This window comes from Sturnira hondurensis, unplaced genomic scaffold (genome assembly GCF_014824575.4).
Source record: "Sturnira hondurensis isolate 20B ecotype Veracruz unplaced genomic scaffold, ASM1482457v3 Scaffold0005252, whole genome shotgun sequence".
In the NCBI taxonomy this organism is placed as follows: Eukaryota; Metazoa; Chordata; class Mammalia; order Chiroptera; family Phyllostomidae; genus Sturnira; species Sturnira hondurensis.
Window position 1 is genome coordinate 7,167,426 of NW_028077883.1, and position 14,487 is coordinate 7,181,912.

The window sequence follows — 14,487 nt, forward strand, 5'->3', positions numbered from 1 at the left end:
TTATGCTGAAACATCGACTGTCAGGGATCTTGCCATGCATGGCTTTTAGTTAGTTGTGAGCCTGAAGTGAACAGCATTTGGGTTCCGAAGGTTAATTACTCCATTTACAGACCCATCAGTGACTAAGAGAAATAACTGGCCTGATAGGGTTTATCTGTTTAAAAATTGCAGCCACTAGCCAGTCGGGAAATAGAAAACCAAAAGAGGCGGTAGAGGTGGCGAGGGTAATGGCAGTAATATGTTGGCGGAGTCGCTGATATCGGAGAAACAACAACAGGTGGAAAACGAGTCAAGCCCATGTGGCCGTTTCAGTGTGCTGCCGTCTGTGTCCCAGTACCCAGTACAGCATGCGGTCTGTCCCACTTCACTTAAAGCAGTTATCGGCACTGAGTTTTACCATGTAATTGTCACTGCTTTAGGTTGTAGGATTATACTGCATGAATTATTAACTGTCACAATCGGGTAAGATGGAATAACTCATTTCTAGGAGAGTTATGGGAAAATAACACTCATAGAAAAAATATCACTGCATTATTATAAGTATAGATGAAAGTTGCTGTACATATATTGAATATATTCTCTCATGTGCTTTCTGTAGTGAACACTTAATACAGTATAGATTCTGACCATAGAAAATTATTCTTTATATTTGCTTTGAAGAAAAAGGGAAAAAAAACTATAGCAATTATGTAGTTGGTCAGTTCTTATAATGTATTTTGTGGGTAATAATTTCAATAAAAATTATCATTACAATAAAGATATTATTAATGTTTTCATTAATAACTATTTAAAATATTAAAATGTGCATAATTTTGCTCACATAGTAATTTAAAAGTATCTAAAAATGCCAACTTTAAAGAGTTGTCTGATGCTTTGCCCTAAAATCACTTCCCTTTAAACAAACTTCTTAACGATGTCTTCTTGCATGTTGCTTCAGTTTTCCCAGAAGTTTTTGCATAGTGAAACCCTTCGTTACAGTGGAAGTGAATTACCTAACGCAGATCTCATTATCTGTCTTTTATCTTTCCTCTTCATTTTCAGTATACACCATCTTCTCGAAGGCGCACTCTGATCGGGACGTGTACCCATCTGCTGGGGTCCTCTTTGTTCACGTGTTGGAAAGAGAGTCTTTTAAGGGGGAATTCCCACCTTACCCCAAACCTGGTATGTTCTGAGTGCGGGAAAAAGAGTGATTAAGTTACTAGTTTTTTCTTTCTGTTCAGCGTGCATAATCTACATGATATGTGATAAAATCTAGTTAGCATTATTTGAAAGGGTCTGGGTGCGTGATAAATTCATTGTTGCAAGATATTTTCCATTTGAAGATTAGAAATTTAATTACAGAAGGAAATAATTTGTTTTGAATTTTAAAGAAAGCATATTTTTGGTTTCCCAGCCTTGAGTTTTGTGCTTCTGACAAACGCTCTACCTATATGTACATAGAAATAATTATAGTTGTACAATATATTAAAACTTGGAATCTTACACAGTACATTGATTTTTTGAAAACTGTACATATGTTATAGAAAAGAATGAAATATGGTATTTAGAAAGAGTTCTCAAAAAAGTTTTTTATAATTTGAAATAATTTTATATAACTTCATAACAATATAATAAAGATTAATTTTTTCCTTAGAGTAATACCAATTACAAAGTCTTATTTAATTTACTATTGGTTTAAATTATGTTCTGTTGGATTGTCACAAATGCTATGAAATTAATGAAGAGATAGACTAGCAAGAGAAAACATTCAATTATTACAATTCTTTCTTAAATAAAAATGAATTTTGTGAAAATTATAGCATTAAAATTATTATAAATATTATTTATTATATAATAAAAAGCATACCTGAACACACTCATAAAATGTAGTTAAACATGTTCTTAATAGCATTCTAGAATAAAAGCCAGTCTTTTCATCAATTATTTTAGAAATGTTTTCTTATGTGGCACTCATTCTTTGTTTGCAGAACTATTTAGCTACACATTTGAGCAGCCCTAATATATGAGAAGAAAACGTGTAGTTAAGAGCATAGTTTCTGGAGTCAGCCAAGATTAAATTCTAGTTTTACCACTGACTATACCCATAGAGGTGTTAACATGGAAAATTACATATCCCATCAATAAAATTAGGGCTAATGATAGTACTACTTTTTTAGGTATATTTAATAAATCAGATGAAATAGTGTGTGTAGAATCCAAGCACAAAAACAGGGCCAGGGATGTGCTAATAAGTGATGCTATTATGATTGTTTTTCATTAATAAATGTTGTCATTTTTACAATTCTTTTGGATCTGTAATGTCTTCTCAACTCACCACCCATTGTTTTATTATGATACTTTTATAATCTGGAGATGTTCCTTAAAATTAGTTTGTTAATGAGCAGAGTTTCATGAAAGGAAAGCTTCTCAAGAGAGTGAACACATCAACATGATTACCTTTTTCTAAAAGGCAGTTGTCTCATTGCCAGAACTTTCTGACTCCTAGGTAACAGACAAAAAGGAAAAGAAAAGAAAATTTCCCCTGAAGTTGTATTAGTCTGCTTTCTTTGTTACATTAGATTTTAGACAAACTAAATAACCAAAAGGATTTCTTCTTTAAGTGAGGCCCAAATCTCAGTTGCCAGATGGATTTGGGGCTTTTGTGTGTATGTGTGTGTTGTGTGTGTTTTAGTTTGCTACAAAGGGAAGAAAAAAATTTTAGATAGAAATATTTTGATTAAAAACTACCAAAGCAACATGTGTGAAAATATCTGACATATCTTAACACTGTGTTTCTCATCTAGGTGAGATTAGTAATGATCCCATAACATTTAACACAAATTTGATGGGTTACCCAGACCGGCCTGGCTGGCTTCGGTATATCCAAAGGACACCGTATAGTGATGGAGTCCTGTATGGGTCTCCAACAGCTGAAAACGTGGGGAAACCAACAATCATTGAGGTAATTTCTCAGAAAGAACAAAATTGTACTCTACTTTTTTGTAATTTGAGTTTCAAATGCTGAAATTAGAGTTACATGGCAGTGGTTTTCAGTATTTTATGCATAGAAACACACTAAATAACATTTGGAAATGTACCATTCCTTTCTGTTCATGTACACATTTTTTAAATTAAATGTGTTTGGGATGACATTGGTCACTAAGATCATACAGGTTTCAAGTGTACTCTTCATGATACATGATCTGTGTATTGGGTTGTGTGCCCACCACCCAAAGTCAAGTCATCTCCCATCACCATATACGTGGGCCTTTTACTCTTTACTACCCCCCAACCCTCTTCCCTCTGGTAACAACCATGCTGTTTCTGTGCCTATGACTTGTAGTTTTGTATCCCACATATGAGCGAAGTCATATGGTTCTTAGCTTTCTCTGTATGACTTATTTCTTAGAGTAATATTCTCAAGGTACATGCATGTTGTTGCAAATGACAGTATTTCATCTTTTCTTGTAGCCGAGTATCATTGCACAGTATATCTGTACCACATGTTCTTTATCCAGTCCTCTATTGAAGGACACTTCGGTTGTTTATATATCTTGGCCACTTTGAATAGTGCAGCATTGAACATAGGATGCATATATCCTTGAGAGTAAACATTTTCAAATTTGGGGGGCAGATACCCAGAAGAGGGATTGCTGGGTCATATGGTAATGCTATTCTAATTTTTTTTAAAAAAATTCTCACCTGAGGATATGTTCATTGATTTCAGAGAGAGAAGAATAGAGAGAGAGAGAGTGTGAAATATTGATGTGAGAAAGAAACATGGATCAGTTGCCTCCCATGTGTGCCCCATTGGGGGACCAAGCCCACAACCTAGGGTATGTGGCCTGACCAGGAATCAAACCCGCAGCCTTTTGGTGCACAAGACAATGCTCCAACCAACTGAGCCACCTGGCCAGGGCCTATCCCTAATTTACTGAGAAACTACCATACTGTTTTCCATAGTGACTGTACCAGTTTACATTCTCACCAGCAGTGAATGAGGGTCCCTTTTCTCCATAACCTCTCCAACACTTGTCATTCATTACCTGTCTTGTTGATAACAGCCACTCTAACTGGTGCGAGGTGGTATCTCACTGTTGCTTTAATTTGCATTTCCCTAGTAGCTAGTGAAGTTGAGCATCTTTTCGTATATCTGTTGCCCATTTGTATGTCTTCTGGAAAGAAGTGTCTATTCAGGTCCTCTGTTTGTTTTTTATTGGATCATTTATTTGTTTCGTATTTAATTGTGTGACTTCTTTACATAGTTTGGAACCCTTGTCAGAGCTGCTATTTGCAAAATACCTTCTACCATTCAGTTGGTTGCCTTTTTTTGTTTTGTTGGCAGTTTCTTTGGCTGTTTAGAAGCTTTTTAGTTTGATATAGTTTCATTCATTTATTTTTATGTTTATTTCCATTATCTTTGGCATTAAATTCATAAAATCTTCTCTAAGACCAAGCTCCATAAGTTTTGTTCCTATGTTTTCTTCTATCTAATTTATTGTTTCAGATCTTTTATTTAGGTCTTTGATCATTTTGGATTAATTTTTGTTCATGGGGACAAACTCCAGTCTAGTTTCATGCTTTTGCATGTGGTTTTCTGATTTTCCCAGCACCATTTATTAAAGAAGCTTTCTTTTCTCCATTGTATGGTTTTTGGCTCCTTTGTCAAAAAATTATTTGCCTGCACACAAATGGTTTTTGAACTCTTGGTGCTGTTCCATTGGTCTATGTCATTTACACATTTTTTGTTTGTTTGTTTCAGCTTTTATATAAAAAAGGGCAGTCCAAATTAGTGGAAAAATTAGGATATATAAGAGAAATCGATTACTATAATGTGAATTCTGTTTAAGAAAATAAATTCAAGCTTATTTGCTCCATATTTTCATTTCATGTTCATTGAAATACAGTCATTATGCAAACATTTTTATGAGCCGCTCCCACGTTTTCAGGGTTATGATAGGTGCTGGTGGTGGAAGGATGAGTATCAGGTGAGTCTAGAAGCTAAAGCATTGAAGTGGAAACCCACATTTAGCCAACACTGACAAAACTGTTACATTAAGAAGGTGCTGTGTGATGCGGAGTTTTAAGAGGGTAAATAGGGATTCACTTCACAAAATAAAAGAAAGGCTATCTTAGGCAGAAGAAAAAGCACATCAAAATATCAAGGGTATTAACGATCACATCTGTCTCATAAGGAATGTGTCTGAAGAGACAGTGCCACAGATCACTGGGGAAAAGGATATTTACTTATTGATGGTACTCAGACAAATGGTGAGCCATGTGGCAAACACAAATTAGATTCTTACTTCACAGGAAATGGAAAACTCAAGTCTAGATTGAGGATTTAAATGCGCAAAGCCGAAGTTTAAGATATTGCATGAAAATATAGAAGAACTTGGTGAATTTAGGTTAGGGAAGGACTTTGTAAATAATATCTAAGTATTTTTATTTAAGAGAAAAGATTGATAAATTTTTACTATATGAAACTTGTAAACCTCTGTTCACCAAAATAAGCCATTAAAAAAAGACAACCCACAAACTGAGAAAAGATATTTTAAATATGTATATATCTGACTAATGGTGGGTATCTAAAATATAAAAAAAGGACCCTTACAATCCAATAAGAAAAAGATATGAGTAGACATTTCATAAAGAGGAGACATAGATGCCAATTCAGTAAAGACGCTTACTCTCAAATTAAGACCACAATGAGAATTTTACCCTCAGTAAAATTCACGGTGAGTGGATGTAGGAATTGGCATAACCACTTTGGGAGACAGTACAGAATATTTCACATAAATACATATTACTGTACCCTGTGATCTAGTGGTCCCCCTTCTAGGTACATACCCAAAAGAAACACTTGCAGATGTCCACTCGGAGGCATGTACAGTCCTGGTCTTTAAGCAGTATTTGCATAGCAAAACCCAGGAACCCCACAAAGCAGTGGCGACCTGAAAGTTCATCAGCAAGAGAATGGGTGACCGAAGGATGGAACAGTCATCGCACAGTGAACGTTTGCAGCCATCATGACTTCACCGTGCCCAGTCACAAAGATAAAGGTTTTAAACATAATGTTGAATAAAAAACACCAGTCAGAAGGCTACATACGGTTTACCGTTTTTATTGTAAAGCTCAAAAGAGAAGCAAATTAATATATTTCAAGCATACATGCATTTATAATAAAACTAAATTTAAAATGAAGGGGATGATAAATACAAAATTCAAAATGGCTGTGTCTGGTTAGAGAGATGTGAGGGGTTGGCGCAGAGGAAGATGTGTTGAGTCAGGATTCGCAGGGGTCACTGTGTTCTCATACCTTATAACTAAGATATGAGGCTACAAATATGTACCAAATAATGTGCTAAAGATATAATGCTGAAAATTTAGCCTATCTTTCCTTTAACACAAGTAGTAAATATCCATATATATTACATATGGATATACGAATTATTATTTATTATTTTATATCAGTATATAGTAACGTATTTATGATATTTTAAAATATTCTGTCCATAAGTCAAGAGTTTTGCATATCTTGAACTAACATTTAATCATATAAATCCACTGCTAAATTCATTCTGTAGATGTTTGTTAAGTGTCTGAAATAGATCAGCCCTACTTTTCTAGAAATGTGGGATAAAAAAACGCATGCATGCCTATGTACCCATCGGCTGTGAAGGGCTTCACATGAGTGTGAAAAGGAAAATTTGATTGAGAATATTACAGTATTTACGTATCTCATTAGAAGTGATAGTACTACATTCCATTATAGTTGTTTAACATTAAATATAAATTCAGATGATAAAATTCTTCCTCCTGATTTGTGAATTGTTATTCATTCCTTGTAGTAGCTGTGATATTTTAAAATAGGAATTTATAAAATTTACAATTAGATTTATGATAATTATGGGAAGTCTAGCCATAAAAGTATTGCCACTCATTTGAAAATGTCTAATATTGTTTTCTGAGTGTTAGCTTTGAGATATTATAACAAATAGTAGAGGATTGATACTTTTTTCTCATTGATAATACTGGATGATGTTTTTTTGTAGTGTGAACTGTTAAAACCATGAGGATTCCCAGACGAAATCTTTATTACATTTTTTTCATTTGCTTTGTTGTGAACAGTGCTTCCCATAGTTCACTTCAATGACTAGTCTTCATTTCAGTGTTAATCTAATTAATCGTGTGTCCCAACAAATACAGCAAGGAAGTCATTAAGAAATCAGACAAATTGTGGAGAGAGTTCTTTTAACTTTGTGTAAAAATATGCTTTTCAGAATATGTGCTTTTAGTCACCCAGCTGGTGTAGCTCAGTGGGTTGAGTACCAGCCTGCAAACCAAAGGGTTGCCAGTTCGATTCCCAGTCAGGGCACCTGCCTGGATTGTGGGCCAGGTCCCCAGTACAGGGCACTAGAAAGGCAGCCACATCATTGATGTTTCTCTCCCTCTCTTTATCCTTCCCTTACCCTTTCTCTGAAAATAAATAAATACAATCTTTAAAAAATAAAATAAGTATGTATTTTTAAGTACTGTTAAGGTTTGGAATTACTCCAAAATTTTGATTTTTACTATGTTTGCAAATATTTCTGAGTGTAATTGGTTTCATTTAAAGCTCCTAAGTGGTGTTATAAAACTCTTTGATATCCATGTTTAAGTGGGCAAGACCTTGCTTTTCAGTCTGAGTCAGTTTGTGCTGCTCTCCTGTCCCAGCGCCAGCCTCAGCTGCAGCCCCTGCCCGGCCAGTGCTTGGATGCTAGGACCTGCACAGTGCTTATTTTTTTTCTTTTGGAGGTACTGCAGACCTGTCTGAATGATTTCCTATCTGTTCCCGAGTTAATGATTCCTTAACTTTTTAAAGCATTATCCTGTTTTTGGCCTTTGCTTTGTTTGTTGTTTGCAGTGGCTGTTTCTGAGTTGACTTTGATGTAAGTTCATTGGCTCTGCAAATGTTTACTAATATTGGATCATACAAAAGGATTGATTTGTGTTTTGAGCATGTTCTGTAAACTTTATAGGCCATGAACCTTACCGCTTTATTCCAGTCATGAGATATGATTTCCAAAGGGTCATTTGTGACACTTTTTTTTTTGACTGTTGGTGTGCAAACAGCACAGAGATGTGCTTGTTTAAAGTGTACTTTCCAGTTTAATCCTTAAGCTCCAATTAAAAGTACAAAAATACATTGTTTTGGTTTTTCTGAAATCTTAGAATGGCACCTGTAAGTAATTCATAATGGTTAATCCATTTACTAATGGTGTGTCTGCATTGCAATTAGCACTTAACGGTCTTCTGTAAAAAGGTCCTTCTGGTTTTAACTTGTTGTTTCAGCATGTTAAATAGACCTGACTAATTAGTTATTTTCCCATAATATTGCTAAAAGCTCTGAGTCTTATTGTCCAGAGAAGGAATGTTTTGTAAGTATATAAACAGATAATGAAAATGGAAAGAACAATAATTTGTTTTCATTTTGTCCTCAATGAATTTCATTTTCCAAATACCATTTCGCTTCTTTAATATGATTTTCATTTTCCGATAGATAACTGCCTACAATAGGCGTACCTTTGAGACTGCAAGGCATAATTTGATAATTAATATAATGTCAGCAGAAGGTAGGTATGAAAAAAATATGTTGCTGATTGCTTCCTTATTTGGAAGAAGAATTTCATTATGCTTTATCTCTATGTAAAATGTAGTTAAGGATTTTAAAGTACTGGTATCTAATACAAGTCATGAAATAGTAAAATGTAGTAAAGAAAATTAATCAGTGTTTCATTTGTTATAAAATATCATGGTGTTCTATGGTGCTGAAAAGCTCAGGCTAGGGAACCAAACAGGCCACTTATTTCTCCAAGCCTTAGTTTCATCGTCTGCAAAATAAAACTAAGGACAGACTTGCTCTCATAAGTTTAGGATATAGAGTCCTTGGATTAGGCTCGAAATGTACTTAACATGGGGCTCAGCAGAGTGCACAATCAGTAGTTAGTAGCGAATTTCATTACAACTTATCATAGGTCGTAGTTCAATTGTATGTGACGATGAAGGGTTACTGATGGACAGAAGTAAACTTTAATTTGAGTCAGTCTCCCTCCTAATAGCTGATCACCCATCAGTGATTGCTGGAGTCCACCCACAATTGAGTTACATAAATTCAAATTGTAAGTGATTCCCAAGGATTTGGAAGGACACAGGAAATATTCCAGGAGTTACAGTCTCACGTATTCTGACCCCATTTTGGTATTTAATTGGGAAAATTAAACGTCACTAAAAACTTTGTAGTTAAAGTGTGTATATCATGGGGTACTCTTCTCTATACCACATATCATTTATGAAGGTAACAGAGGAATGGACATAGCATCCCCCCCATACACACTGAAAATAGTAAAACAGTATGTATCCTGGGTAGGGGAATTCTTACTTCCATTTACTAGTACAATTAAAAACAAATGAGCAAACACAGAATAGTTTATCAGAACGTACTAATTTGACTTTCATGATAATTTAGTAAAGGCCAAGTTTAAAATTGCCTCTTACATTATATGAAAGAAAATGTCTATATAATAGGTACTGCAATCCATAACTGGGGAGATTGCCAATCGCAGACAACAAATCTGTTAGTTTCAAATGTTAAATGACCTTCATATATGAAAAATGCCAGTTCTGTAGGCTTGGACAGAAGATTCCCCGTCCACTTTTTCACTTCTCACAGATGCTGACTTTGGATCAGGGAGACTTCTGGACTCCAATTGTATTGGGATGTTTGCATCCAGTCTAATCGGTCCCTAAAGAGTGGGAATACCCTGAATGAGCAGAATAATTGCAGAGTTTCCTTTCTTCTAAGGACTACAACAGTCCAGTTACATAGTTATCTTCCAGTGGGCTCGGACCACCGACCTCACCACTGTGCTCTCAGAATGACTCAAAACCCCTCGTCAAATATGGGAGCCCCTGTAAACTGAAAGGTGGGCTGGTCTGTAGTGTGGACCCCTTCTATCTCAAGTCTTGTCTCTGTCCTGTGGATACAGAGTCCACAGGCATCCTAATAGGTGTTACTGATGGGGGGGAGGGGGGCCTTGTCCAAGCAGATACTAGTGGAAGAATGCCAGACCACTGTAGTACTGAAAGTTGGCTTTCGGGCTGTTTACCTAAAAATTGGGTTTGAAGTGTGTTGATAAGAGAGTAAGAAGAGATGGGTTTTGGAAGCCTCCACTTTTACTCCAGGCAGAGCTGTTCTGCTGCCTTTCACAGGGTGTTCAGAGGGCCCCAAACTGTGAAAACCAGACTGCCAAGTGAGCATGCATTTCTCCTTGCTGAGGCAGATGGAATCTGTGTGGCCTGTAAAATGCATGTCTTTGAGCACGACCTAAGCACGTGCCGCTTCTCCCAGACCAGGTTGGGAGAAGAAATGAGTTGAACATCAGGATAATCACGCCCAGTCTGACGCCTTGCCCAGCTGCTTCCTGCTTTGAGAGGCCCAATGGTAAATTGGTCCTGTAGACTCACACAGCCCCAGAGCTCATGGAGAGTACACAGAGTGATTCTCTAAATTGGGTTTAGTGCCTCAGAGGCCCGCCACCAATCTGTTGGCCTACTGTTCCCTTGGCCTCTGTGGTGTCCAAATATAGCAGGCATGGGATTTCCCCAAAGTTAGAAAGCTCGGGTGACTCATCTCTGGGAGTCCTGGCAGCCACGCTTGGCTAGGGAGACAGCAGGCAGCTGCCCAGCCCAGCGCCTAGAGGGGCGTGGCTGCAGCCAGTCTGGTAAGCCAGCCACGAAGCCAAAGCCCAGTCACACAGATGAGGAGAAGCCAAATCAGAGTTATCCAGAAAGGAGCATTGATAATAACAAACGAGTTTTGCGTGCTTGTTTAGAAAAGTGGGTGTTAAAAGCACTGAATGAAGTGAATAGAGAATAGACTTCTAGCATACTCAGAACTGTATTTGGCATTATTTATAAATATTTTTTTTATTGCCAAGAAACCATTCTTCATGACATACTTCTGCGCTACTATCTCTCGATGTGGGGAAAAATGGAGTATGATTAAGCTACTGTTTATCTCTATGAAACAGGAAATGTATCTGTAACACAAGAAAGTTATCTACATAAAAGAGAATAAATATGTCACATTTTAAAAGATTGCAGATGGCCTTTACATCAAACAAATCCAGCAAAACCATTCGCAGAATAAATGGCAGTGTAAAACATGAGTAATTGGGGCCTTGAAAAACTCAGTCTTTAGGAAGAGACATCACATTCTAGAAAACGCTCTGGAAAATGGTACAGCCAGACTATCTACCCTGACTTCACTACTGGCATCAGATATCCTTCAATATTAAAGAGGCTTTGTAAGAAATGCAGTCATCAATATTTCAGTTATTTATGGCATAGTTTTTATTTTTTACTCAGGGGAATACTTCATAGATACGAGTTTTCATTAAATAAACCAGAGAGTATACATAGTGCAGTTACTACTGTAGAAACATTTTCTTTTCCTTTTAAGGGAAGAATTCAGGTAATTAACCTATTTATATTATTATAGTCATTGCTAAAGCCTAATATAGTTTATAAGTTCTTCCTCTGTGCTGGGAGCTCCGCTGAGCACTTTATATTCAGTCCCCTTTAGGTGAGATGAAAGTCATACTAGTTCAGATGGTGGTAAATTTCTGGACCTCGTTAAAGATGCTTCCCCTTCGGAAAGTATGGAGAACAATACAAGTACACGCTCACGCTCTCGATGTGAGCATTCAAGGTGATAATTCACCTCAATCCATTAGCTTGGGCTGCCTCATAGTAAGTATTAAAAAAGCAGCCTATATTGTTATAGAAATATTATTCAGCTATTCTTGATCTTAATAGAACAATCAGCATATGGGAGATGATGGTTTATGTTCAAGAATAACATTTGAGAAGCTGATATAAATCACATTTATTTAGAGTTTCTTATACTGAGAAATCACAGTGGACATTCAGTTGGTTTAAAAGATTCTGAAATCTTTGGAGGGAAATATTGATGTGATGTTGGGTAGGAAGAAAGCTAAATCCCTAACTATATGAGATAGGGGATTTCTTGAGACATTTAAAATATAATTTCTCCTGAATAATTATGGAGTGATCAAAAGAGAGACACTGCTGTAACTTCAGAATTCTTATTAAAAATATAATCAACATTTATTTTAGTAAAAAATAATGTTTTCCCGTGCCCTGGAAAGACCAGTAAACAGTCATAGACTGCATAACATTTTGAACTGCATATAGGACAGAGTCCCATAAGATTATTGTGGCACCAAAAAATGCCCGTCACCTCGTGATACCATACCATTGAAGCCCAATGCTAAGCTCTTTTTAAATTCAGTTGAGTGTAGCCTAAGTGCACGGTGTTTGGTAAGTCTGCAGTAGGAAACAGTGATGTCCTAGGCCTTCACTCACTCACCAGCTGACTCACCCAGAGCAGCGTCCAGTCCTGCAAGCTCCAGTCATGGTAAGTGTGGCCTGCCTATTCAGGTGTACCATTTTTATTTCTTATGCCGTGTTTTTAAATGTTATTTTTCAATTGCAGTTTACATTAATTGTTAGGTCATATTAGTTTCAGGCATATAGCATAACTGTTAGACAGTGTACTCTGTTTTTAGCATACCGTTTCTCTGTTCGGAGACACCAGTCCTGCCCACTGTACTGTAACCACCTGTGGGACCTTGTCTAGTGACGTGCTGGTCCAATAAAAACAGCACTGCTGAAGGTTGTGGTGATCAAATGAGATGATGTACTTGGAAAAATCTGTTAATTTTAAAATGCTCTAAGTACAAAATAGTATTCCTGCCCATGTGGAATTCCAGAAGGGCTCCGTCTGCCTGGGTGAGGCAGGGGAAGAGGCCGTTGGCATGTTGGAAGTAGATTTGGCCTTGTTTAAAACCAAATTCTGTCATTATTAATTGCCCTGCTGTGCCCATGGGTTCTACTGCATTGTAGGTCCAATTCTGTGTCAAGTGTATATTATGGTTTTAGATACATCCCTTGTTGTACAGAAAGCCTTTAAAGGCAGTATTAATATCCTTTTCCAAAGCCAGGATGGTGGCAGAAATCAGCAAATTTAGAATTGTTCTTTTGCTTCTCTTTCACAAAACGACGTCATTAAAGATATCCATACTCTTTTTTTAAACCAAAATCAGACTTCCCGTTACCATATCAAGCAGAATTCTTCATTAAAAATATGAATGTAGAAGAAATGCTGGCCAGCGAGGTTCTTGGAGACTTTCTTGGGGCAGTGAAAAATGTGTGGCAGCCAGAGCGCCTGAACGCCATTAACATCACGTCAGCCCTGGACAGGGGTGGCCGGGTTCCGCTCCCTATTAATGACATGAAGGAGGGGTAAGCAGACCTTTATCTCATTGCCTTAAATATGAATTTTTAAATATGGTGATGTTATCAAACTTACTATAGTGGAAGATGGCCTGTTGCATTTTTCTTTTTAATAAGAAATGGGTATTGTAAAGATATGAAAATACTAGCAATTTTCGATATTGACAAAGAGGTTATATTAATGGTTCTTTATATCTGATGTTCCAGGTCCTGGGAAATCTAACTGTAGATTAGGATCAGCAATCATAAATTATAGTGCTAAGTCTTTGTCCCTTCCCTAGAGAAACTGATTATTTAGGGTCTGGAATTTCAAAGGAAATTGATGCCCCACTTATCAGCTGTAGAAGGACATGCAGACTACTGTAACTTTATTCTAGGAAACTATTTCTTTGCCTTTAACATTCTTTCCACCATGTGTCTGTGACTGATGGCTGGAATGGATCTGAAACCCATTCCGAAAGCCTGGCCTTGTCACTCACAAGCTGGATGACATTGGGCAAAAGGCTGTACTTCTCTGTGCCTCAGCTTCCTCCTTCACTCCAGTGGGGCTTTGACTCCCCCATTAGTTTGTGCCACTGATTAGGTAAAACAATGTCTTTGAAAGAGCTTTGTCTGTTCTCAAGCTTTTCAAGTGCAGAGTATGACTCATACCCCTGGGGAGGTTAAGAAACACTCCTGATGCTTGGGCAAAGTGAAAGGCTTGAATGTCAATGTCAATCACACCTTGATCTTTAATTCCTAATCTGTCGGTTGAGGCAGATCTGCCCTCTTCCTTTTTATACCCGATTCTATAAGCATGAGATGCGGCTGAGTTACGTGGTGTGTGTTGCAGCATGTCCCTGTCCAGCTCCTCCTTTATCCATGTTCCTGGTAACGCGTTTACTCAGTGGTATCTGGAATCACCTAGAATACCTAGATTAATATGAATTAAACTTGAGGGCAGCGGTTAAGGAGAACTTTGTTGGAAATAAGGGGAAAGATCACAGATAGTCACAGCTGGAGTACAAGGGAGCAGGCAGAAGCAGGGTAAGGGGTAAGCAGTGAGCTGTGAAGTCCAGTTTACAAATTTCAGAAATAAATTGCACCTTTCCTGCTACAATAATGTTTTCTAAAGTCAGCCACCCACACACAGAAGTGCTTTGAGGA

At 37.1% G+C, this 14,487-nt stretch overlaps 1 protein-coding gene across 5 annotated transcripts in view; it reads left to right on the forward strand.

Moving 5' to 3' along the window:
- Positions 1 to 14,487, forward strand: part of SGCE (sarcoglycan epsilon) — a 68,451-nt gene that overhangs the window by 28,531 nt on the left and 25,433 nt on the right. For all 5 annotated transcript variants that reach the window (XM_037046463.1, XM_037046462.1, XM_037046466.1 and 2 more), the window contains 4 exons: positions 1,042 to 1,164; positions 2,787 to 2,944; positions 8,525 to 8,597; positions 13,152 to 13,350. In XM_037046463.1, coding sequence (XP_036902358.1) covers positions 1,042 to 1,164; positions 2,787 to 2,944; positions 8,525 to 8,597; positions 13,152 to 13,350 — 553 coding nt within the window. The remainder of the gene's footprint in view (positions 1 to 1,041; positions 1,165 to 2,786; positions 2,945 to 8,524; positions 8,598 to 13,151; positions 13,351 to 14,487) is intronic.